General features: G+C 39.3%; 1 protein-coding gene across 4 annotated transcripts in view; it reads right to left on the bottom strand.

Annotated features, from left to right (window-relative positions):
• Positions 1-24160, bottom strand: part of LOC139748457 (uncharacterized) — a 42740-nt gene extending 18580 nt beyond the window's left edge. The window contains exons 1-5 of one of the 4 annotated variants that reach the window (XM_071661551.1): positions 23880-24151; positions 20163-20289; positions 19058-19124; positions 16997-17188; positions 10063-11222 (exon numbers count right to left, since the gene is read on the bottom strand). In XM_071661551.1, coding sequence (XP_071517652.1) covers positions 10063-11222; positions 16997-17188; positions 19058-19063 — 1358 coding nt within the window. In that variant the 5' untranslated portion in view covers positions 19064-19124; positions 20163-20289; positions 23880-24151. Of the gene's footprint in view, positions 1-10062; positions 11223-16996; positions 17189-19057; positions 19125-20162; positions 20290-23702 lie in introns of all 4 variants that reach the window. The other 3 variants (XM_071661559.1, XM_071661557.1, XM_071661547.1) reach the window with 3 other exon arrangements.
• Positions 24161-24438: the final 278 nt, after the last annotated feature.

The raw sequence follows: 24438 nt of genomic DNA on the forward strand, positions 1-24438 counted from the left end.
GTCCTTAAAGGCTGAGATGGATATGTTTGATGGTAAAGAAGTCCTGTTGGTTCTGTACGGTTGGGAAGAGTGGGCCTGAGGAAAAATTTTAAAGAGGGTGGATGTGTTGGAAATGAAATGTCTCAGGATAATATGTGGTGTAAGGAGGGTTGATCTAATAAGAAATGTTAAGGTAAAAGAAAGCTGTTAAGAGTAGTACATATAAAAGAGCTGGATGGGGTGTGCTGATATGGTTTGAATATATGGAAAGGATGCTCCTTCTGTTCCAACTACCTGAAACTGAAATACAAGGAGGGAAGTGTTTACAACCCACCCCTTTCAGTAGTCTTCCATAACATTTTCATTCTAAGGCTCTATCATTTGTTCTTGACACTACCTTGCTTATGTCAGAAATGGCAAGCATGTATGAAAAAAAAAGGCGATCAAGTATGATAAATATAAATGATTTTGTTTAATTATCATACTTGATCGCTGTTTCCCATGTTAGTGAGGTAGTGCCAGGAAACGGACAAAGAACGGACAAATGGCCCATCCACAAAAAACAGAAAATATATATATATATATATATATATATATATATATATATATATATATATATATATATATATATATTTTTTTTTTTTTTTTTTTATACTTTGTCGCTGTCTCCCGCGTCTGCGAGGTAGCGCAAGGAAACAGACGAAAGAAATGGCCCAACCCCCCCCCCCCATACACATGTACATACACACGTCCACACACGCAAGTATACATACCTACACAGCTTTCCATGGTTCACCCCAGACGCCTCACATGCCTTGATTCACTCCACTGACAGCACGTCAACCCCTGTATACCACATCGCTCCAATTCACTCTATTCCTTGCCCTCCTTACACCCTCCTGCATGTTCAGGCCCCGATCACACAAAATCTTTTTCACTCCATCTTTCCACCTCCAATTTGGTCTCCCTCTTCTCCTCGTTCCCTCCACCTCCGACACATATATCCTCTTGGTCAATCTTTCCTCACTCATTCTCTCCATGTGCCCAAACCATTTCAAAACACCCTCTTCTGCTCTCTCAACCACGCTCTTTTTATTTCCACACATCTCTCTTACCCTTACGTTACTTACTCGATCAAACCACCTCACACCACACATTGTCCTCAAACATCTCATTTCCAGCACATCCATCCTCCTGCGCACAACTCTATCCATAGCCCACGCCTCGCAACCATACAACATTGTTGGAACCACTATTCCTTCAAACATACCCATTTTTGCTTTCCGAGATAATGTTCTCGACTTCCACACATTTTTCAAGGCTCCCAAAATTTTCGCCCCCTCCCCCACCCTATGATCCACTTCCGCTTCCATGGTTCCATCCGCTGACAGATCCACTCCCAGATATCTAAAACACTTCACTTCCTCCAGTTTTTCTCCATTCAAACTTACCTCCCAATTGACTTGACCCTCAACCCTACTGTACCTAATAACCTTGCTCTTATTCACATTTACTCTTAACTTTCTTCTTCCACACACTTTACCAAACTCAGTCACCAGCTTCTGCAGTTTCTCACATGAATCAGCCACCAGCGCTGTATCATCAGCGAACAACAACTGACTCACTTCCCAGGCTCTCTCATCCCCAACAGACTTCATACTTGCCCCTCTTTCCAGGACTCTTGCATTCACCTCCCTAACAACCCCATCCATAAACAAATTAAACAACCATGGAGACATCACACACCCCTGCCGCAAACCTACATTCACTGAGAACCAATCACTTTCCTCTCTTCCTACACGTACACATGCCTTACATCCTCGATAAAAACTTTTCACTGCTTCTAACAACTTGCCTCCCACACCATATATTCTTAATACCTTCCACAGAGCATCTCTATCAACTCAATCATATGCCTTCTCCAGATCCATAAATGCTACATACAAATCCTTTTGCTTTTCTAAGTATTTCTCACATACATTCTTCAAAGCAAACACCTGATCCACACATCCTCTACCACTTCTGAAACCACACTGCTCTTCCCCAATCTGATGCTCTGTACATGCCTTCACCCTCTCAATCAATACCCTCCCATATAATTTACCAGGAATACTCAACAAACTTATACCTCTGTAATTTGAGCACTCACTCTTATCCCCTTTGCCTTTGTACAATGGTACTATGCACGCATTCCGCCAGTCCTCAGGCACCTCACCGTGAGTCATACATACATTAAATAACCTACCAACCAGTCAACAATACAGTCACCCCCTTTTTTAATAAATTCCACTGCAATACCATCCAAACCTGCTGCCTTGCCGGCTTTCATCTTCCGCAAAGCTTTTACTACCTCTTCTCTGTTTACCAAATCATTTTCCCTAACCCTCTCACTTTGCACACCACCTCGACCAAAACACCCTATATCTGCCACTCTATCATCAAAGACATTCAACAAACCTTCAAAATACTCACTCCATCTCCTTCTCACATCACCACTACTTGTTATCACCTCCCCATTTGCGCCCTTCACTGAAGTTCCCATTTGCTCCCTTGTCTTACGCACTTTATTTACCTCCTTCCAGAACATCTTTTTATTCTCCCTAAAATTTAATGATACTCTCTCACCCCAACTCTCATTTGCCCTTTTTTTCACCTCTTGCACCTTTCTCTTGACCTCCTGTCTCTTTCTTTTATACGTCTCCCACTCAACTGCATTTTTTCCCTGCAAAAATCGTCCAAATGCCTCTCTCTTCTCTTTCACTAATACTCTTACTTCTTCATCCCACCACTCACTACCCTTTCTAATCAACCCACCTCCCACTCTTCTCATGCCACAAGCATCTTTTGCGCAATCCATCACTGATTCCCTAAATACATCCCATTCCTCCCCCACTCCCCTTACTTCCATTGTTCTCACCTTTTTCCATTCTGTACTCAGTCTTTCCTGGTACTTCCTCACACAAGTCTCCTTCCCAAGCTCACTTACTCTCACCACCCTCCTCACCCCAACATTCACTCTTTTTTTCTGAAAACCCATACAAATCTTCACCTTAGCCTCCACAAGATAATGATCAGACATCCCTCCAGTTGCACCTCTCAGCACATTAACATCCAAAAGTCTCTCTTTCGTGCGCCTGTCAATTAACACGTAATCCAATAACGCTCTCTGACCATCTCTCCTACTTACATAAGTATACTTATGTATATCTCGCTTTTTAAACCAGGTATTCCCAATCATCAGTCCTTTTTCAGCACATAAATCTACAAGCTCTTCACCATTTCCATTTACAACACTGAACACCCCATGCATACCAATTATTCCCTCAACTGCCACATTACTCACCTTTGCATTCAAATCACCCATCACTATAACCCGGTCTCGTGCATCAAAACCGCTAACACACTCATTCAGCTGCTCCCAAAACACTTGCCTCTCATGATCTTTCTTCTCATGCCCAGGTGCATATGCACCAATAATCACCCACCTCTCTCCATCAACTTTCAATTTTACCCATATTAATCGAAGGCTCCTCGAAGGCTCAGATTGGGGTGCCTAAATGTGTGTGGATGTAACCAAGATGTGAAAAAAGGAGAGATAGGTAGTATGTTTGAGGAAAGGAACCTGGATGTTTTGGCTCTGAGTGAAACGAAGCTCAAGGGTGAAGGGGAAGAGTGGTTTGGGAATGTCTGGGGAGTAAAGTCAGGGGTTAGTGAGAGGACAAGAGCAAGGGAAGGAGTAGCAGTACTCCTGAAACAGGAGTTGTGGGAGTACGTGATAGAATGTAAGAAAGTAAATTCTCGATTAATATGGGTAAAACTGAAAGTTGATGGAGAGAGATGGGTGATTATTGGTGCATATGCACCTGGGCATGAGAAGAAAGATCATGAGAGGCAAGTGTTTTGGGAGCAGCTGAATGAGTGTGTTAGCGGTTTTGATGCACGAGACCGGGTTATAGTGATGGGTGATTTGAATGCAAAGGTGAGTAATGTGGCAGTTGAGGGAATAATTGGTATGCATGGGGTGTTCAGTGTTGTAAATGGAAATGGTGAAGAGCTTGTAGATTTATGTGCTGAAAAAGGACTGATGATTGGGAATACCTGGTTTAAAAAGCGAGATATACATAAGTATACTTATGTAAGTAGGAGAGATGGCCAGAGAGCGTTATTGGATTACGTGTTAATTGACAGGCGTGCGAAAGAGAGACTTTTGGATGTTAATGTGCTGAGAGGTGCAACTGGAGGGTTGTCTGATCATTATCTTGTGGAGGCTAAGGTGAAGATTAGTATGGGTTTTCAGAAAAGAGGAGTGAATGTTGGGGTGAAGAAGGTGGTGAGAATAAGTGAGCTTGGGAAGGAGACCTGTGTGGGGAAGTACCAGGAGAGACTGTGTACAGAATGGAAAAAGGTGAGAACAATGGAAGTAAGGGGAGTGGGGGAGGAATGGGATGTATTTAGGGAATCAGTGATGGATTGCGCAAAAGATGCTTGTGGCATGAGAAGAGTGGGAGGTGGGCTGTTTAGAAAGGGTAGTGAGTGGTGGGATGAAGAAGTAAGAGTATTAGTGAAAGAGAAGAGAGAGGCATTTGGACGATTTTTGCAGGGAAAAAATGCAATTGAGTGGGAGAAGTATAAAAGAAAGAGACAGGAGGTCAAGAGAAAGGTGCAAGAGGTGAAAAAAAGGGCAAATGAGAGTTGGGGTGAGAGACTATCAGTAAATTTTAGGGAGAATAAAAAGATGTTCTGGAAGGAGGTAAATAGGGTGCGTAAGACAAGGGAGCAAATGGGAACTTCAGTGAAGGGCGTAAATGGGGAGGTGATAACAAGTAGTGGTGATGTGAGAAGGAGATGGAATGAGTATTTTGAAGGTTTGTTGAATGTGTCTGATGACAGAGTGGCAGATATAGGGTGTTTTGGTCGAGGTGGTGTGCAAAGTGAGAGGGTTAGGGAAAATGATTTGGTAAACAGAGAAGAGGTAGTAAAAGCTTTGCGGAAGATGAAAGCCGGCAAGGCAGCAGGTTTGGATGGTATTGCAGTGGAATTTATTAAAAAAAGGGGGTGACTGTATTGTTGACTGGTTGGTAAGGTTATTTAATGTATGTATGACTCATGGTGAGGTAAGGGTAAGAGAGATGTGTGGAAATAAAAAGAGCGTGGTTGAGAGAGCAGAAGAGGGTGTTTTGAAATGGTTTGGGCACCTGGAGAGAATGAGTGAGGAAAGATTGACCAAGAGGATATATGTGTTGGAGGTGGAGGGAACGAGGAGAAGTGGGAGACAAAATTGGAGGTGGAAAGATGGAGTGAAAAAGATTTTGTGTGATCGGGGCCTGAACATGCAGGAGGGTGAAAGGAGGGCAAGGAATAGAGTGAATTGGATCGATGTGGTATACCGTGGCTGACTTGCTGTCAGTGGACTGAATCAGGGCATGTGAAGCGTCTGGGGTAAACCATGGAAAGTTGTGTGGGGCCTGGATGTGGAAAGGGAGCTGTGGTTTTCAGGCATTGTTGCATGACAGCTAGAGACTGAGTGTGAATGAATGGGGCCTTTGTTGTCTTTTCCTAGTGCTACCTCGCACACATGAGGGGGGAGGGGGATGGTATTCCATGTGTGGCGAGGTGGCGATGGGAATGAATAAAGGCAGACAGTGTGAATTGTGTGCATGGGTATATATGTATGTGTCTGTGTGTGTATATATATGTGTACATTGAGATGTATAGGTGTGTGTGTGTTTGCGTGTGTGGACGTGTATGTATGTGCATGTGTATGTATGTATGTGCATGTGTATGGGGGTGGGTTGGGCCATTTCTTTCGTCTGTTTCCTTGCACTACCTCGCAAACGCGGGAGACAGCAACAAAGCAAAAAAAGAAAAAAAAGAAATATTATCCCTGGAGGGAACGAGAAGTGGGAGACCAAATTGGTGGTGGAAAGATGGAGTGAAAAAGATTTTGAGTGGTCGGGGCCTGAACATGCAGGAGGGTGAAAGGCGGGCAAGGAATAGAGTGAATTGGATCGACGTATACCGGGGTTGACGTGCTGTCAGTGTATTGAATCAGGGCATGTGAAGCGTCTGGGGTAAACCATGGAAAGTTGTGTGGGGCCTGGATATGGAAAGGGAGCTGTGGTTTCGGGCATTATTGCATGACAGCTAGAGACTGAGTGTGAACGAATGGGACCTTTGTTGTCTTTTCCTAGCGCTACCTCGCACACATGAGGGGGGAGGGGGATGGTATTCCATGTGTGACGAGATGGTGATGGGAATGAATATAGGCAGACAGTGTGAATTGTGTGCATGGGTATATATTTATGTGTCTGTGTGTGTATATATATGTGTACATTGAGATGTATAGGTGTGTGTGTTTGCGTGTGTGGACGTGTATGTATGTGCATGTGTATGGGGTGGGTTGGGCCATTTCTTTCGTCTGTTTCCTTGCGCTACCTCGCAAATGCGTGAGACAGCAACAAAGCAAAATAATAATAATATAATATATATATATATAGAGAGAGAGAGAGAGAGAAGGGGGCCAGGTGAGGATATTCCCTCAAAGGCCCAGTTCTCTGTTCGTAACGCTACCTCGCCAATGCGGGAAATGGCAAATAGTTTGAAAGAAAAAGAAAGAATATATATATATTTTTTTTTTTTTTTTTTTTTTTTTTTATATTGCTTTGTCGCTGTCTCCCGCGTTTGCGAGGTAGCGCAAGGAAACAGACGAAAGAAATGGCCCAACCCACCCCCATACACATGTATATACATACGTCCACACACGCAAATATACATACCGACACAGCTTTCCATGGTTTACCCCAGACGCTTCACATGCCTTGATTCAATCCACTGACAGCACGTCAACCCCGGTATACCACATCGCTCCAATTCACTCTATTCCTTGCCCTCCTTTCACCCTCCTGCATGTTCAGGCCCCGATCACACAAAATCTTTTTCACTCCATCTTTCCACCTCCAATTTGGTCTCCCTCTTCTCCTCGTTCCCTCCACCTCCGACACATATATCCTCTTGGTCAATCTTTCCTCACTCATTCTCTCCATGTGCCCAAACCATTTCAAAACACCCTCTTCTGCTCTCTCAACCACGCTCTTTTTATTTCCACACATCTCTCTCACCCTTACGTTACTTACTCGATCAAACCACCTCACACCACACACTGTCCTCAAACATCTCATTTCCAGCACATCCACCCTCCTGCGCACAACTCTATCCATAGCCCATGCCTCGCAACCATACAACATTGTTGGAACCACTATTCCTTCAAACATACCCATTTTTGCTTTCCGAGATAATGTTCTCGACTTCCACACATTCTTCATGGCTCCCAGAATTTTCGCCCCCTCCCCCACCCTATGATTCACTTCCGCTTCCATGGTTCCATCCACTGCCAGATCCACTCCCAGATATCTAAAACACTTTACTTCCTCCAGTTTTTCTCCATTCAAACTTACCTCCCAATTGACTTGACCCTCAACCCTACTGTACCTAATAACCTTGCTCTTATTCACATTTACTCATAACTTTCTTCTCTCACACACTTTACCAAACTCAGTCACCAGCTTCGGCAGTTTCTCACATGAATCAGCCACCAGTGCTGTATCATCAGCGAACAACAACTGACTCACTTCCCAAGCTCTCTCATCCACAACAGACTTCATACTTGCCCCTCTTTCCAAAACTCTTGCATTCACCTCCCTAACAACCCCATCCATAAACAAATTAAACAACCATGGAGACATCACACACCCCTGCCGCAAACCTACATTCACTGAGAACCAATCACTTTCCTCTCTTCCTACACGTACACATGCCTTACATCCTCGATAAAAACTTTTCACTGCTTCTAACAACTTGCCTCCCACACCATATATTCTTAATACCTTCCACAGAGCATCTCTATCAACTCTATCATATGCCTTCTCCAGATCCATAAATGCTACATACAAATCCATTTGCTTTTCTAAGTATTTCTCACATACATTCTTCAAAGCAAACACCTGATCCACACATCCTCTACCACTTCTGAAACCACACTGCTCTTCCCCAATCTGATGCTCTGTACATGCCTTCACCCTCTCAATCAATACCCTCCCATATAATTTACCAGGAATACTCAACAAACTTATACCTCTGTAATTTGAGCACTCACTCTTATCCCCTTCGCCTTTGTACAATGGCACTATGCACGCATTCCGCCAATCCTCAGGCACCTCACCACGAATCATACATACATTAAATAACCTTACCAACCAGTCAACAATACAGTCACCCCCTTTTTTAATAAATTCCACTGCAATGCCATCCAAACCTGCTGCTTTGCCGGCTTTCATCTTCCGTAAAGCTTTTACTACCTCTTCTCTGTTTACCAAATCATTTTCCCTAACCCTCTCACTTTGCACACCACCTCGACCAAGACACCCCACATCTGCCACTCTATCATCAAACACATTCACAAACATTCAAAATACTCACTCAATCTCCTTCTCACATCACCACTACTTGTTATCACCTCCCCATTTGCCCCCTTCACTGAAGTTCCCACTTGCTCCCTTGTCTTACGCACTTTATTTACCTCCCTCCAAAACATCTTTTTATTCTCCCTGAAATTTAATGATACTCTCTCGCCCCAACTCTCATTTGCCCTCTTTTTCACCTCTTGCACCTTTCTCTTGACCTCCTGCCTCTTTGTTTTATACCTCTCCCACTCATTTGCATTTTTTCCCTGCAAAAAAACGTTCAAATGCCTCTCTCTTCTCTTTCACTAATAATCTTACTTCGTCATTCCACCACTCACTACCTTTTCTAATCAACCCACCTCCCACGCTTCTCATGCCACAAGCATCTTTTGCGCAAGCCATCACTGCTTCCCTAAATACATCCCATTCCTCCCCCACTCCCCTTACCTCCTTTGTTCTCACCTTTTTCCATTCTGTACTCAGTCTCTCCTGGTACTTCCTCATACAAGTCTCCTTCCCAAGGGGATAGGGGAGAAAGAATACTTCCCACGCATTCCTTGCGTGTCGTAAAAGGCGACTAAAGGGGAAGGGAGCGGGGGAGCTGGAAATCTTCCCCTCTCATTTTTTTTCTTTAATTTTCCAAAGGAAGGAACAGAGAAGGGGGCCGGGTAAGGATGTTTCCTCAGAGGCCCAGTCCTCTGTTCTTAACGCTACCTCGCTAAGGCGGGAAATGGCGAATAGTATGAAAGAAAGAAAAAGAATATATATATATATTCATATAATACAGGAAAGACTCCAAGCTTATCAACCTGATATCAAGAACGTTACAAAAAATGGTCATTCTGAGATTAAGATCTGGACACCACAAAATACACCAAAAAATGCCTAATAACTGCATCAAATTGTAAAAATAATCCATTCAATCCAAGCAGGCAAAAATTTACTTAATCTTGTTAAAAGAAGGTCATGAATCAACGGCAAACTGATGTTGGTAACATTCAGTTTGCAAACTGATTCAACATTGGCAACAAAATGTAGATTGAGTACAACACTATCCAGTTCACATGACACTGTGTGTACCATAGCAATATGACACATTAGTGTTGTTTAGTATAGAATATCAATGTTGTATTAAAGTTATATGAACATTATATTACTGAGCTTTGAATCCAGGATGTTACAACATAAGCGAAAAATCATCTTGGGAGAACTGTCTCATCAATGAATCTGTCACTCCAAAGAGTCCACCATTTCCTTACTACAGGAAGCAGTGCAGCTTTATTCTTTGAAGTAAAAGACATTTTTGACTATGTTTGCTGTTTTTTTTTTTATTTTTTTTTGATTTTTTGATTTTTTTTTTTTTTTATTTTCCAAAAGAAGGAACAGGGGGGGCCAGGTGAGGATATTCCATAAAAGGCCCAGTCCTCTGTTCCTAACGCTACCTCGCTAATGTGGGAAATGGCGAATAGTTTAAAAGAAAGAAAGTTTGCTGTTAGCTAAATACAGACATATAAGAGCACACTTACATAAATTTATATCATGAATACAGTAAAAACTCACAAAGATAAAAACCCATCCCATTCCTGCAAGACCCTACAACTAAATAGCTGTTGACAACTCTTACCTTTCAACATAGGGGGTCTCAACTTCCCAATCACTTGCTCCACCTTGGTAAATCATTTTTAGCTTGGATTCTTGTCCCTGATGACGATCAAGAGTTGGAATCCACATTGATGAATTGTTTGACTTGCTAACACCAGCTAAAATCTTTGATGGTGCCATTGGTGCTTGCATCTGCTTCTCTAGGGGTTTGGGTGGGTCTTCAAGAGCAGTTTTCAATTCCCAATCAGTGTGATAATTTATGTCACAATCATGTGTTGATTTTTGAAGAGATTCAGCTTTAGGAGGAGAAGGATTACTTCCCATTTGAAACTCCCATTTCCTTTTACCACGCTGCAAACCTTCCTCAAAAGCACTCCCTATTGAATCCTCTACAGATCTGATAATTGACCTGGCAAATATATCGTCAACTTCCTCCCCTACTTCTTCCAAGTCCAAATCTACTTTGTCTACTTCTACATTCTGATTTGAAGAAAGTGGCCCTTCACAATTTTCTTGTTCATGTGGACTATCCTTAGATTTTTTATCTCTAGCAGTTTCCAAAATATCTCTCAACATTTGTGTGGGGGGACTTAATAAATTCCTTGTGATTTGAGCTTGAATTTCTGATAAACCAATGTTTTCAGCTACTATCTGATCATCCTGGTCTGATTTTGGAGAAAAAATTGCTTCTGTCTTATCATCAAATTCTTCATCCAGATCAGCATAAATATCATCTAGATCCTGTTGTCTTTCATGAACTATACTACGACTTCGACGATGGGTTGGGCTACGACTTCTGCTTCGAAGCTCAGCTGAGATATGACTCCTACTTCGAGACTGTGGGCTATGAATTCTATTTCGAGACTGCTCTGAAATGCAGCTTCTACCCTGTGGTCCAACTGGGATGCAACTCCTACTCTGAGGTCTACATGGGCTGCGACTTTTGCTTTCATGCCAGGAGGTGCTCCAACTTCTATCATGGACCCGAGAGGGACTGAGGCTCCTACTACGGCGGTTGGGGGGCCCATAACCTCTACTTTGGTGGTGAGGGGGACTTCGACTTCTGCTTCGATAACGCAGGGGAGAACGGCCACGACAGACTGCTTTCTGATGTCTAACTGGACTTATACTTCGACTGCGGCTTCTTCGATACCTCGAGCGATGCCCCTCTCTTTGATGATTCTGATAAGTAAGAGCTTATTATTAACCAGTCTCAAAGCAATTCTTTCCCTTTTATCTGATTTAAAAGTTGTGTAAAAACATGAAAGGTTAGTAAAAGTACATGCCAGTCATATATCTAAACAATGCACTTAAAATTAAATTATGATAAACACTAGTCATAATTATTACCACATCAATCATAACCATGATTTACTACATATGAACACAATAAAAAGTCTGAAAGGATTTAGTAGTGTATTATGCAACAAAGTATAAGCTGCAGTACAAAACTATAACATACAAATACTTCAGTGTTAAAATAACTGAACTCCTGGCTGCCCCTTCCTTTCCTCCAATTCTTTTATGTAAATGTTTGTATAAACCTAAGGAGTGACACAGTTTCATATCACACTGAAGCATCTACCTGATATTTTCGTTCATCATGCCAGCTGCACACTATATATCATTCTCAGGACAGTAATGCTTAAGGATGATATGTAATGTTCGGCAATTGTTTGTGTATGGAATGATAATGTAAAAACAGAGGTGTGTGTTAAGCACAGTCAAACTGAGCTGACATGAGTTTTGCTGAAATAGTTAAGACACACTGAAAGGATGAGAGACAACTGACTGACTTAGTGGAACTGTGTCAGAAGTGGAAGCATCAAGATTAGAATCTACATGCATATCTTGTTCAATCATCAATATTGATTTTCTGTGCTGCAAGGTACATCATATTATTTTCAATCTTGGGCTCATCTGGAAGTGTTTTTATCAATCTATCAAGGCTATCTTAATATTCTGTGGTCCTCCCATGTACATAATTTATTTCAAATGGTAGTACAGTCAATAACCTTTCCATCTTTCATGGAAGAATAGAATGAAGGGAACTTTAAGGTATCAAAGCCTGAACAATCAGGGGAGCAGGAGGGCAATGGGGCACGCATGGGAAAGAATGAAATGGAGTGATATGTTATATCCAATGTAACACTGTCACTGGGCTGAGCCAAAACATATAAAGAGGTTAAAATAAACTATGGGACAGTCTGGGGAGTATGGATGCTGATGGTCAGTACTAGTTTTTGTAAATCATAAATGACAGTTACAGAATGGATGTCCAAATGAGATTACAGTTCATTTATTACTGACACACCCTTGCTATAGTTGGAAAGGCAATTAGGTATAAGATAGAATAAAATAAAAATATCATTTTATCCCTGGGGATTGGGGAGAAAGAATACTTCCCACGTATTCCCTGCATGTCGTAAAAGGCGACTAAAAGGGGAGGGAGTGGAGGGCTAGAAATCCTCCCCTCCAGTTTTTCTCTCTAAGGTTCAGTCCCCTGTTCTTAATGCTACCTCACTGGTGTGGGAAATGGCGAATATGTATGAAAAAAAATATCATTTAATGATATGAGCAATAAAGCAGTGAATCTTCAGCATGAGCTTTAGCAAAAACACAGAAATTACTTAAACACTGTTCTTTGCCCCAAACAAAAGCATCTGTTGAGCAGCAATCAAAACTTTAACCCTAAAGTTGACTGTCAAATCCCCAAATTTATCTTCAATTTCCAAGTACATTTTCTCAAATCAACTTGACATTCAGCTGGGCAAGAAATCCTTATACACAAGTGATTACTGTAATCATTCCTTGCATGCAATAAATGATGGGATACACAATCTCACATAGCCCTGAAGAATCAATTGTGATTTGCATATGGGTACATGAATGTCAAACATGGGATATGATTGTCACTATCAACAAGTCTAAGGGGATATTTCATAAAGTTGCACCCACAATGTGACACTTTAATGGAAGTAGCTTTACAGACTCAAATAATTCTGGTTATGTTACAAGATCAATTAGAAGCTGTGGAAGAATAAATAAATCATTCCCTAATCAACTCAGAAGAGATCTACAGAAAACAAGATTCTAAAATCAAAGATGAAGTACCATACAAAGAAAGATTTATGGATCTACAGCTGAGAGTCTTATCATGTTGATAAACTAACTTGTTTTGGGCCCAACCTCAGCAGTCATTAACCTACTGCACTCATTTCCAGCTTGTCAGTGTTCACGATTCACAGATAGTAAGAAACAATCCAGAAAAGGTTTTTAGAGAAAAAAGGAAAAGCAGGATCAGGTGAGAAAATCCGAAAATGCTTATGGAACACAATTCCCAGTTTCAATTTTCAAAACCTACATTTCTTTCTGGTGGAGTCCTGCAGGCATGAAAAAATACCCACATGAAGGAGGATGGTTTGGAGAAAAAACTTTCAGATAATACTGGACACAAATGAAAAAATAAATACCTTTCATGGTGATTTGAAGGCACACTGGAATCTGACTCTCTCGGAGGAGGAGTCCCCAGAACCACGAGGGAGAGATCCACAACATTTAAACTAAGAAACTAAGACAAAGGTGACTGACAAATGTCAAAGGCCCCTTTTCCTGATTTCCCCAATGTAAGGTTCTCAGGAAGGCTTATGTAAAGGCCAATTATTCTCACGTATGCTCTGACATAAAGCCCAGGTTAAGAAAAAAAAAAAATCTAAATCCACATATATTACTCACCTAAATGGGTTTCAAGGTTCTGGTGTGCACAAATAAATGATCGCCTTCATAAATCTCTGGTGAAGTGCACAAGGTCTCCATGAAATTTAACTGGGCATGAGGCAAGATGCTCTCCTGATGAAGTCATCTAAAAGTGGGTAACAATAGGGCTGTCAAGATTCAATAGTTTTATTCTTAGCCAAGAAATTGGTTTGGGCTTATCTAATCCCATAAGAGATTGCCTCTGACTACAAGAAGATTCTTGTGTCTGAACATAGGATGTAACTCACTAATTCTCCTCCCAAAGCCCAAGGTTAAGATAAATAGTTTTATAAGTGGATGTGGAAGAGGTAAATTACCAAGAAAACTATTAGGCTGTAGATCTGAGAATTTTGAGAGCCCCCATTGGGGCTGTAGTAGAGAAGCAACTAGTCTCCCCAAAAAGGAAGTTCAGATGAATTATCAGAAAAGGAGCCTCTCAGTTTAATACTGAATAATGTTTCTTAAAGACATTTTATCTTGTATTTGCCATTATTCATCACCAGAATTGGAAAAACACAAGATTACTCTGGGTGTCAGGAGTTCCTGCCTACTCTTTAATAACAATATATGAAAATGCATTAAAAAACTAGTTGAAAGCACAAAAGGTAAATGTCTGAAAATCAAACTGAGGGGAGGATATAAGTAAAGGGAACATTATGGAAGTGTATACAAGTGACTACAAAGAAGTTTAAGTCGAAGGAAATACTTAATATAAGAGTACACACTATATAATGATGAGTTAAATAATAAGGGTGAAAATTGTGGGGCAGCAACAGAGCAAAGAAAAAACTGAACTCAAATAAAAAAGAATACTCTAAGGATCTGAGAGAACACAATGGTCATATTTACCTCCCTTCACTAACTGGTGATGAGCCTGATCTAATAACCAATCAAATACATCTAATATCTAGCACTGTTAATACTGTGTTCCATTGTCTTACTTTATTTAACCAATCAAATGCATCTAATATCTAGCTCTGTTAATACTGTGTTCCATTCTCTTTATTCATGCTGTGAACAACTGTAAAGTACAAATAAATTTTGCAGTGATAACTATGGACGAGTAAAATGAGGAATCAAAACTGAGAGATGTCAGTTTTGCTTTCTTATCATGTCTAAAGATCTTTGATTTTGTACATTCCTCTCTCTTGCTGTGGCCTTATTCAGTTAGCTTCAGACAAGCTGGTAATGGTTATACCTTTATACAAGTCCAAGAATGTGTCATACAAGCTGTATTAATACTGTATAAATCTTAGCATGAACGCACTGAGTAGTGAGTTAAAGTCTTGAGCTCAGGAAAAGTCCAAAGCAATCATAAGAAGATAATGGTAACCCAGTTTTCCTCCTTCAGTAACTTAGTGAAAAGCAACATGTCCAGTGAGTCACCCAGCCAGAACAGTCTTAAAACTCAGCAAAGTCACTCATGCAAGAAAAACAAAGATATAAATTAGTACAAAGGTGCTCATGAACATGATTTGCTAGCAGCAATACTGTGACAGAGGTCATTTGCAGCCCAGCTGTATCATCAACATGTCTGCTGACAGACTACAAGTCACTGAATGGAGGATGGAGTTCTGCATTATCAAAGCCCTTCCAACTCAAAAGGAACCCCCAATCCCCCTCCAATACAGTATTAGTGATCAATAACATTCAACAATGCTATTTACACTGTCCCCTAATATATGCTAACACAGAAAGATCCTTGATACCACAAGGTCACACTTCTAAAACTCTAAAGCACTATAATAAAGGTCCCCTTGGAAACATTCTTTCTCCAACCCTCTTCAAACTCTTCCAACATGACTTTTTTTCTGCTTCCCACAAACAACAATGTGAATGTTCTCTCATAAGCAGACTTCAAAATAATATTCCAGTACTACACAAGCAACAAAAGACATGCAACACCATCATTCATAAGGTAAATGCTCCAGTCATGCTTGATATAACTCCAACCAGCATCTGTTTATTTGGCTTCATGATTTAAGCTTACTGTGACAGCTGCTCATCCCTGATTATTCATACTTTCACACAAACTGGCAAGGCCTCTGGCCATATCACAATAATTCTGACTACAGAGTTAGGGTTCACTGACCTCAGCAGTCTGGCTTAAAGACAAGTATCAGCCAGATGCACAAGATTACAGGTTGGTGTGTTTCACACTAATATGCCAGGGATCTGTTCCTAAAAGGTTACTAATTAACCTAGAACCCAACATTGTTATGTTCACACTAAACTTCTTCAGTGATAAAATCAGCATTGGCGAAAAAGGGGCAGACTCATCACTTAGTTGCCTAGTCCAGCAATTACCCTGTATGAAGGATGTCAACCACTAGTACCTTGAGAAATGCTTCCTATTTCATGGAAAGAGATTCTACAGAAATAGCTGATGTTTATGACAAGGTCTAATACAGAGAGATACAAACTTTTACTCCTATGTCTTCTCACAGATGATAACTGATCAAACTAACCATCTGTAAGCTCATGAAAGAACAAATCTGACAAGTATGATCTCAAACCTCAAATTAATCACATACGAGAGAAGTCAAGAGCCATGCCTGATTCATATTAAAGTAACCTATTCACTGTGTTCTGGACCACAAGCTCATGCAGACTACAGCTGAACACTACATTTTTCCATGGAAAACACTCAAGTTTGGGCAATGGTGATTCTTGATTATGTTTACATAATTCTTCATTATAACTTTACAGCCAGCAACAATGCAGTCTTCATCGTGTTATCACAAACTCAAGACATTTCTATTCTGTTTGGCTAAGGACAAAACCTCTGTGAGCCAGCAGCAAGGCCAAAAATTACCAGATTACAGGCATAACAACTTAAATTTCAGTCGTTTCTGAGGGCTTACTGATACATTGTTTGGGTGGGTTTAGGATTTCCATGTAAAGATCCACATGGTAACACAAGACATGACTGCAAGAACTGTCAAGTGTAAAGAAAAAGCAAACCCTTTCTCCCAAGGTATTACCCCAGACCAGCTGACTTTAAATAAACTATAACACACCAAATCAAAAAACAAAATTATATAAAGTACAAAAACATGTAAGCTTTTTAAGCAAAGAACAAAACCTATGCAACAGGATGCAAATAAACTTTTATTAGTGAACTTACAATGTAATCTGGAAATTCAATTCTCAATTTATCTTATACTTTTCTTTTAGTCTAAATATCAAAAACTTCTTACCTGAAATTGTTTGCTAAGGTAATCCCTTTGCTGGTGTTGCTTTTGATTGATGTGCATGCGGCTGCAATATTCCCTCCAACACCTTCCATCATCTGGACATACATATCCATGGACAAAAGTGCACTGAAGTTCACCTTTGAAGCATTTGCCCTCTTTCCAGTATCGGCATGTCTCTGGTATTTTCTTTCTCATCTGTCCATGAAAAAGCTTTCTATACATAAAAAAAACATTAATATGCTGAACTATTATTTACTATTGGTCACAATCACTATATGTCTAGTTCCAATTAAAGCCCCCATCTATTAAGTACAGCAATCATGTTCAAACTGAGTTTAATATGAAAAAAGTGCATAAAATTACCAAAAATACAAGATATCCCTGGGGATGGGGAGAAAGAATTTTACCCATGTATTCCCTGAGTGTTGAAGGAGACTAAATGGGGTAGAAATGGGAAGCCAGAAACCCTCCCCTCCTTGTACTAAAATTTCAAAAAGTTGGAACAGAAGGAGCCAAGCCAAGAGAGTTCATCCTCCTCAATGGCACATCCTGGAGTGTCTGATGGTGAGTGGATATAATCAGGATGAAAAGAAGAAAGAAACAGGATCATGTTTGGTGGTAGGGACTTGAATATTCTAGCTATTAGTGAAACTAAGCAGAAGGGAAAAGGGAAGAATAGTTTGGTAATGACCTAAGGGTACAGTCTGAGTTAGTGTGAGATCAAAGGCTCAAGGAGAAACAGTGGGAAAGTGTGAAGAAGCATATGCAAGCGAGCCTGAGAATGCTGTGGCCAAAAAAAATGTGGATTATGAAAGATGGGCAACTGCTTGTTTACACACCCAGTGTCAAGAAGAGTTAGGAAGGAAGGTGAGTGTTTTGGAAGAAGCTGAAAGGGTGAATCAACAATTCTAATGTTTGAGAGACATCCACTATCAAGAGGAGTAAGGAAGAAAGGCAAGTGTTCTAGAAGCTAAAAGGGTGCATCAGCAATTTTCATGTTTGGAACTGAGTATTAGTAATTGGTGGTTTGAATGCAAGAGTGGGTGATGTGTCAGAAGAGGCTACAATTAAGGGACATAGGGGATTTAGTGTTGTGAACAAAAATGGTAAACAGTTTATGGGGCTGTAAGTTGAAAAAAATGGAAACTGGTAAAACCTGGTTTAAAATGAGGGGTATACAAAAGTATACATGGGTGAGTGAGGTCGATGAAGGACAGGTTTTACCAATTCATTTATTAATTGACAGGTAGGCTTACAAGAGATTTTTGGATAGATTTTCAAAGTAGAAAACCTGCAGAAGGTCTGTAACGAGTAAGGAAAAGAAACAGAGCTAAAGGAAGATAATTTCAAGGATCTGACTCAGTTCATCACAAAATACCATAGATTAAATAACACTGTACTACACAAAGGAAGAGTAGGTAGGATCACAAAGAATATAAAAGGTATGGCAACAAAAATAAGCTAAATAATGAACTGTAACATTAAAAACCTTGAAAAAATAAATGAAGTTTTGTTAGAACTACTGAATAGTAGCCCATGAAACAGGAATGAATGGAAAATACAATGATGAGATGGGAGTCATCTACTTCCAAGAAAATCTTCCCTTTTATCAATTCTTCAATCCTAAAACTTGCATATCATTGGGTGCTTTATGTATTCAAGTGCTATAAATATTTCTCATACTATCACAACTATGTCAATGACCTTGATCAACAATATCAACAAAAATAACATTGCTTTATATGAAGGCAAAAATATCAAAACAAAAAAAATTGCGATTTATGAACAGCTCAGAATTACGATTTAAACATGTTACACATGCTTGCTCATAGGTAAAGGCTGGCTCATTTCGCAGAAATCAGTCAACTCCCTGCTGGTAAAGTATGAATCAGCTCTACAAAACACAGAATGTAACAAAACCAAATTCAACAAATACAGTCTAGAAGCATATTGCTTATCATTTTAGGCCTATCATTTCCAAACTGAACTTGAAATCTAAAGAATGGAGGAATGATACTTCAGTCTACAATATAAGTGAAAAAATGGTAAAAAAAAGTTACTTACACTCATTTTGTTGGCCAGAATTTCCTTGTAACCATATATCAGTCAAAATGCTGTTTCCATCAACTTCCTGGAAGGAAGAAAATCATAAAAATAAGACAAAGGGTGTAAGCTAACGAGATGGGCATTAAACAAATTCTATCATTTACAAAATCAGGACATGAAAAATATAACATATGCAGTAAAACTATCAGAACTAATTTTTAAATTCTAGAGCCTCCAGAGATTCCAGTCAAGTATGTGAGGTTAATCTTCTGTCAAGTTACTGTTTACTAGGTAACTAGTTATGTCAAAGGTGTTTCTTCCAACAGAATGACAAGTTGGATGAGAAGATTCCTCCTTTAAACAGCATAAAGTTGGCACATTTCTGCAGTATCCACTGTGACAACATTTTCACACATGTAGTCCCTAACTCAGTCCTTCCTGCATGTCTCCGATCTTCCATAATATCAGTAAAAACTCACTTCACTCAAGATACTGTTCACTCTCGTAGCTGCTCTCTCTATACATCCAAGCATTCTTATTACAGATTCCTTCATTTCAATATCCTAATTTGATATATCTACCTCACTTCAAGTTTACAGTAAAAAGTACATTTTTACTGGTTGCATTTTAATAGTGATGCTACTAGTATAACCTTTAAGTGCTCCAGCATTCTGAAAAAGATTAGAATAGATCATTGGAAAAGAATCACACACCATACTACTACCTTTAACTCCATGCGCCCATCCTCAACCCCGTAATTCCCCCTCTTTCTATGCCTTCTCCACGTCAGAATATTCCATTCCCATGTTCTTGTTATACATAGATCCATGCTATGAAATCATGAAAATAACCTAATGCAGAGATGGGAATAAATAATACAGTATTCACTTGATTAAAAAAGCAAATCAGTAAAAAAAAAAAAAAACATTCTCAAGGTCCCAGTGATGGCCATAATCAAGCTTTGGCCCTAGTGTATTAACACTTTTCCTTTCATTATTATGTCTCCCTCCAGAGGAAAGAAATACATCATCTTTGCTTTCAATTTTTTCCCTTACTTTCTCATTATCAATCTTCTTTCCAAAACTCAACACCCTAACCCTAATTCAGTGAAGATGCATTTTACCTGATCCTTATAGGTGGGGTCAAATGTATTTTTTGACCAACATGATTCAAGTCCAAGGCCAATGGTGTGAAGATGGTAGTTTACTGAAGATGGCTTCTGATTTGACCCTTATGGGTCCAAACATCAGCTGTGGTGAAGGAATAGAGAAAACTAGCCAAAGTATCCATCTTTGGGATGAAATCAATAGTTTAATTTTCCTTCATCTATCTTCTATGAGACTTTCTTTAACAAATTAAGAAAAAAAAAAAATCTTAGTGCACATCCTTGGGGTCCCCTTTGTATATATAAAACATTTCAAGTTTGAAGCTGTTACTGTCATGGTGCTATGGTAAAGACACATGTCAGCGTTACTGACCGTAAGTCAGCACATGCCACCCCACGGTTAGACCCATATGGGTTCAAATCCTGGGTGTGGTAGGAAGCCTATACCCACACCCAGTCATTAACTGTGTACCTGGCTTAGGCTTGAGTATGCGTGCATGCATCCATATGCAGGAGTAAATACATGACACATACAAGGTAAAGAGAAGAGAGCAATATAAGCATAAAACTCTCCCATAACATACAAATAGTAATCACACAGGCCTACTTGGTGCAGTGGTTACTTTTACTGACCCATAAGTCACTAGCCCGGGATCAAATCTGCATGGGTTCAAATCCTGGACCTGGCAATTGGCCTACCGGCAGGGCTGGTCGATAAATAGGTATCTGGTTTAAGCTGTGTGGGCATATACACTTATAGGAGTAAAGACATGATGGAAATATACTACGTTAAATTTTAGTTATGTTAAAACATAGCATAGCAATATCAAGGAAATAACAAAAAGATACAACACCATACAAAAGAAGCTGTGCATCAGGTCATTAGGTGCAAATTGCTAATGATCTTTGGATTGGCAGAATATCTTCCAAACAAGGAAGAAAGAAAAGCTGGGGACTAAATACAAATGAAAATGACACAAACAAAATCATGAAACATTACTCAAAAACTAGCCACAAACCGACCACAGCCCTTAACAAAAAAAAAAGTCATGAAATGCAAAAGATCCATTCAGAAACAATGGCTGACTCACCCTCACTCACATGGACACACAAAATGCAATTCAAGCATGACTGAACTCTCCTACAACAAGCCCTGAAAACATATCAAACTTCTACATAAAACTTTCGGATCCTATTGTAATCTAAGCACTTCCAGGAATCTTCCTGGTTACATAACAAAATCCCAAACACCTGGAAACTTGCCAACATACTACCAATCTTAAAATGATTCAAACTACTAAACCTCCCCTTCCCTAACTGCCTTATATCAATTCACTCTTCGTTATCCAAACTCTTTGAAAGTCTTCACAACATACAGATCTCTCAACCAACCACGAACCCCATACTACGCAACATTAGCACTGAGAAGCACCAGACTGCTATCATATTCTCTAATGGCATTCAACATGAAATGTACAATAAATCGGTACCTCAAGGAATTGCTGTGTTTGCAGAAAAATAAAGCACCTTAAATATTTGAAGATATTTACAAACTTCCACTTTATATAGAATAATTGTACTGTTGGTATAATACTACTATTATTGCAGGTACTAAATCAGGTTTTTATTGGTTCTGCTGACATTTTTAAAGTGTATTGCCCACAGATACTTTTCCATTTATTAACCCTATATCTTACTTAATGTATAACCCTAATCATTATCCCATTCAACATAATTCAATATAATGCACAAAATCATGCACTGTTAGGTAACTGTTACTGTGTTCTCTAAACACTACAATAGCATTGCACAACAAAACCACTCGATAGTCAAAGCTAACAACAATGTGAAACTAGACTGACACATTACTAAAACAGCTATACAAGACATTAATGTAACAGTTCAGATTAGATCCACATTACAACTGGCTCTAAGAAGTGGCTATTTATGTTTCTGGTGGTTTGTAGTCTTCATAGCGATGGCAGAAATACCTGCAGCGCATGACTTGAAGCATTCAATCTTAGAGAATTATATCACATACAGACACAATGGTTATGTGACACAAAAAGATGAGGTAAATTGATGTAAATGTTTGTAATACAAGTATGAAACAAACCTATACAAACATCACCAGGTAGCAAACATGAGAGCACAAATATTTCAACACTATATAATCTCCTACTCTGGATTCCACTGTTATCTGTTTGTTTACATCCATCAGTGCATTTTCATGTATGTGACTTGCTAAAGGATTGGTCACTAGGGAAACCCTGAACTACTTAGGAGGTTTTGTGAAGCTTTCAAAGGGTCTGTTGATTTTTGGAAAGGCTTAATACCTACTCTAACCCCAAATATATTACTGACCTTCTGTTCTATTTGACAAAATGTAATAATTTCAATCAATCTCAACTGGTATTTCTGTCATCAAAACAAAGAAACCACCTATGACATAAGTAGCCACTTCCCAAAGCTAGTTTTGATGCTGAGCTAAACTGAAATTCTACCAACATCAACGGGAATATAAAATAGACATGCATGTTCTCTGAAGTCGCAACCTTACAAAACCAAGGCCTCTCTTGAGCATGAGCTCATTTGCAGTAAGAATTGTATTGATTTAGAATAAGCCTTAGTAAAAGTTTATTTCAGCTCCAAATTGAACCTACCTTTAAGATATAGCTAATGATTTTAGTGCTTTATTCAGTTCGGTACAACTACGGAAATACATGCCAGTGTGTGGAGCATCATTTTTAATAACAGCAAATTTCAGGGAAAATATGATGTTAATGTAAAGCAGCTAATGCACTGGTAAAATATCAACAGCACCTAGAAAAACTTTAAGTATCTAAAATGATAGCAGAAATATACCAACACTATGTTTGTCTACGTTGGATGAACACATGGTTACTCCATGTCATCTGTTTACTGATGTCAAATGTCATGTTGGCAGTGTCTTCTCATGAGCATGACCCAAATATTTCAAATAGAATACTGAAAATCAAGATGTATCTTAACTGTCATATAGAGGGTAGGTGAGGATTTCATACATTGTTACTCTTTACAAATGTATTACCTACTTTTAATGCACCCCATTACTTCAAACATATACAAACACCACTTTATCTAATATCATTCAATTAAACAAATTGCTCTTAATCAAGCTCTGCAGGCATTTCTGTACTCACAACTACCTATATATAAAGCATCTACGTACACACAGCCATTCTCTCAAAGCTGATTTTGGAGTGGAGCTAAAATTGACAACAAAACATTCAACACTAACCAGAACAGACTTACTAAGTGGTCAGTCCCAGAATTGCTTTACGATAACTTCAGAGTTCTCATTACTGTAACCAGACGAGACACAAGAAATAGATTCAGATATCAGTCAGTTCAGTGAAGAGGAACCTAAAGGGGTACTTGTGGAACTAGACAATCAAAGGCAACTAATCACACCACCCTTCAAAAACACTTGAGCTGTATTATGTATTTGTTGATGTGGTTTAATTCTCCTTCTGTGAGTGATATCTGTGGTGAATTTGAAATAAAATATTACCTTACCTATCTTATTCTCCTGGGAAAACTAGAAATCCTTTGATTTTCCATTTACAAATGTTTAAACGTACAAGTGCAATACGTTTTCCTCGTTTCATCAAATACGCCATAAATAATGTGGCTCAGGGAACTAGAATATTGATCCTGAACTTTCATCAAATAAATACAAAATTAGATATTCACCTTCTTCAAAATATTCACCATTGTTTATTGTACCTACAGGCTGTTCTGTACAACTGGTTCGTCGAGCAAGTCAATACATTTCATATCACAAGAGTTTTCCATAATTTCATCCACAGGGCACGAAAGATCACTACGTCTATAGTACAACCATGGGACGAACCCTGCTGCCACTCTTAACACTGCCAGAGCACTTTAATTAGACTTAGAAAGATGGTATTACCCCTCACCATAATACTTAACAAACCACACTCGACGTCGATCGTACCAAGCACTTGTCCGGAGTATGTTTGACAACTGCTCTTTTCATTATGTTATTAATGCTCTACTTTTACCCATAAAGCATATTTTTGAGCATATCTATCTATAATCTACTTTATCTTATCAAAATTGCTTCATTATAATTGTCCTCTAACACTAGAATAGATTTCCACATACAAAATACTTTGCGTCGTAAAGGGAATCGAACAACACCTTGCTAGCAACAAATGAGTAAAGGTTATCTTCAGTGAATATTCTATCTTGGAGCTTTAATAATAACATTACATATATCTCTGTTTAA

Source organism: Panulirus ornatus, chromosome 5 (genome assembly GCF_036320965.1).
Source record: "Panulirus ornatus isolate Po-2019 chromosome 5, ASM3632096v1, whole genome shotgun sequence".
In the NCBI taxonomy this organism is placed as follows: Eukaryota; Metazoa; Arthropoda; class Malacostraca; order Decapoda; family Palinuridae; genus Panulirus; species Panulirus ornatus.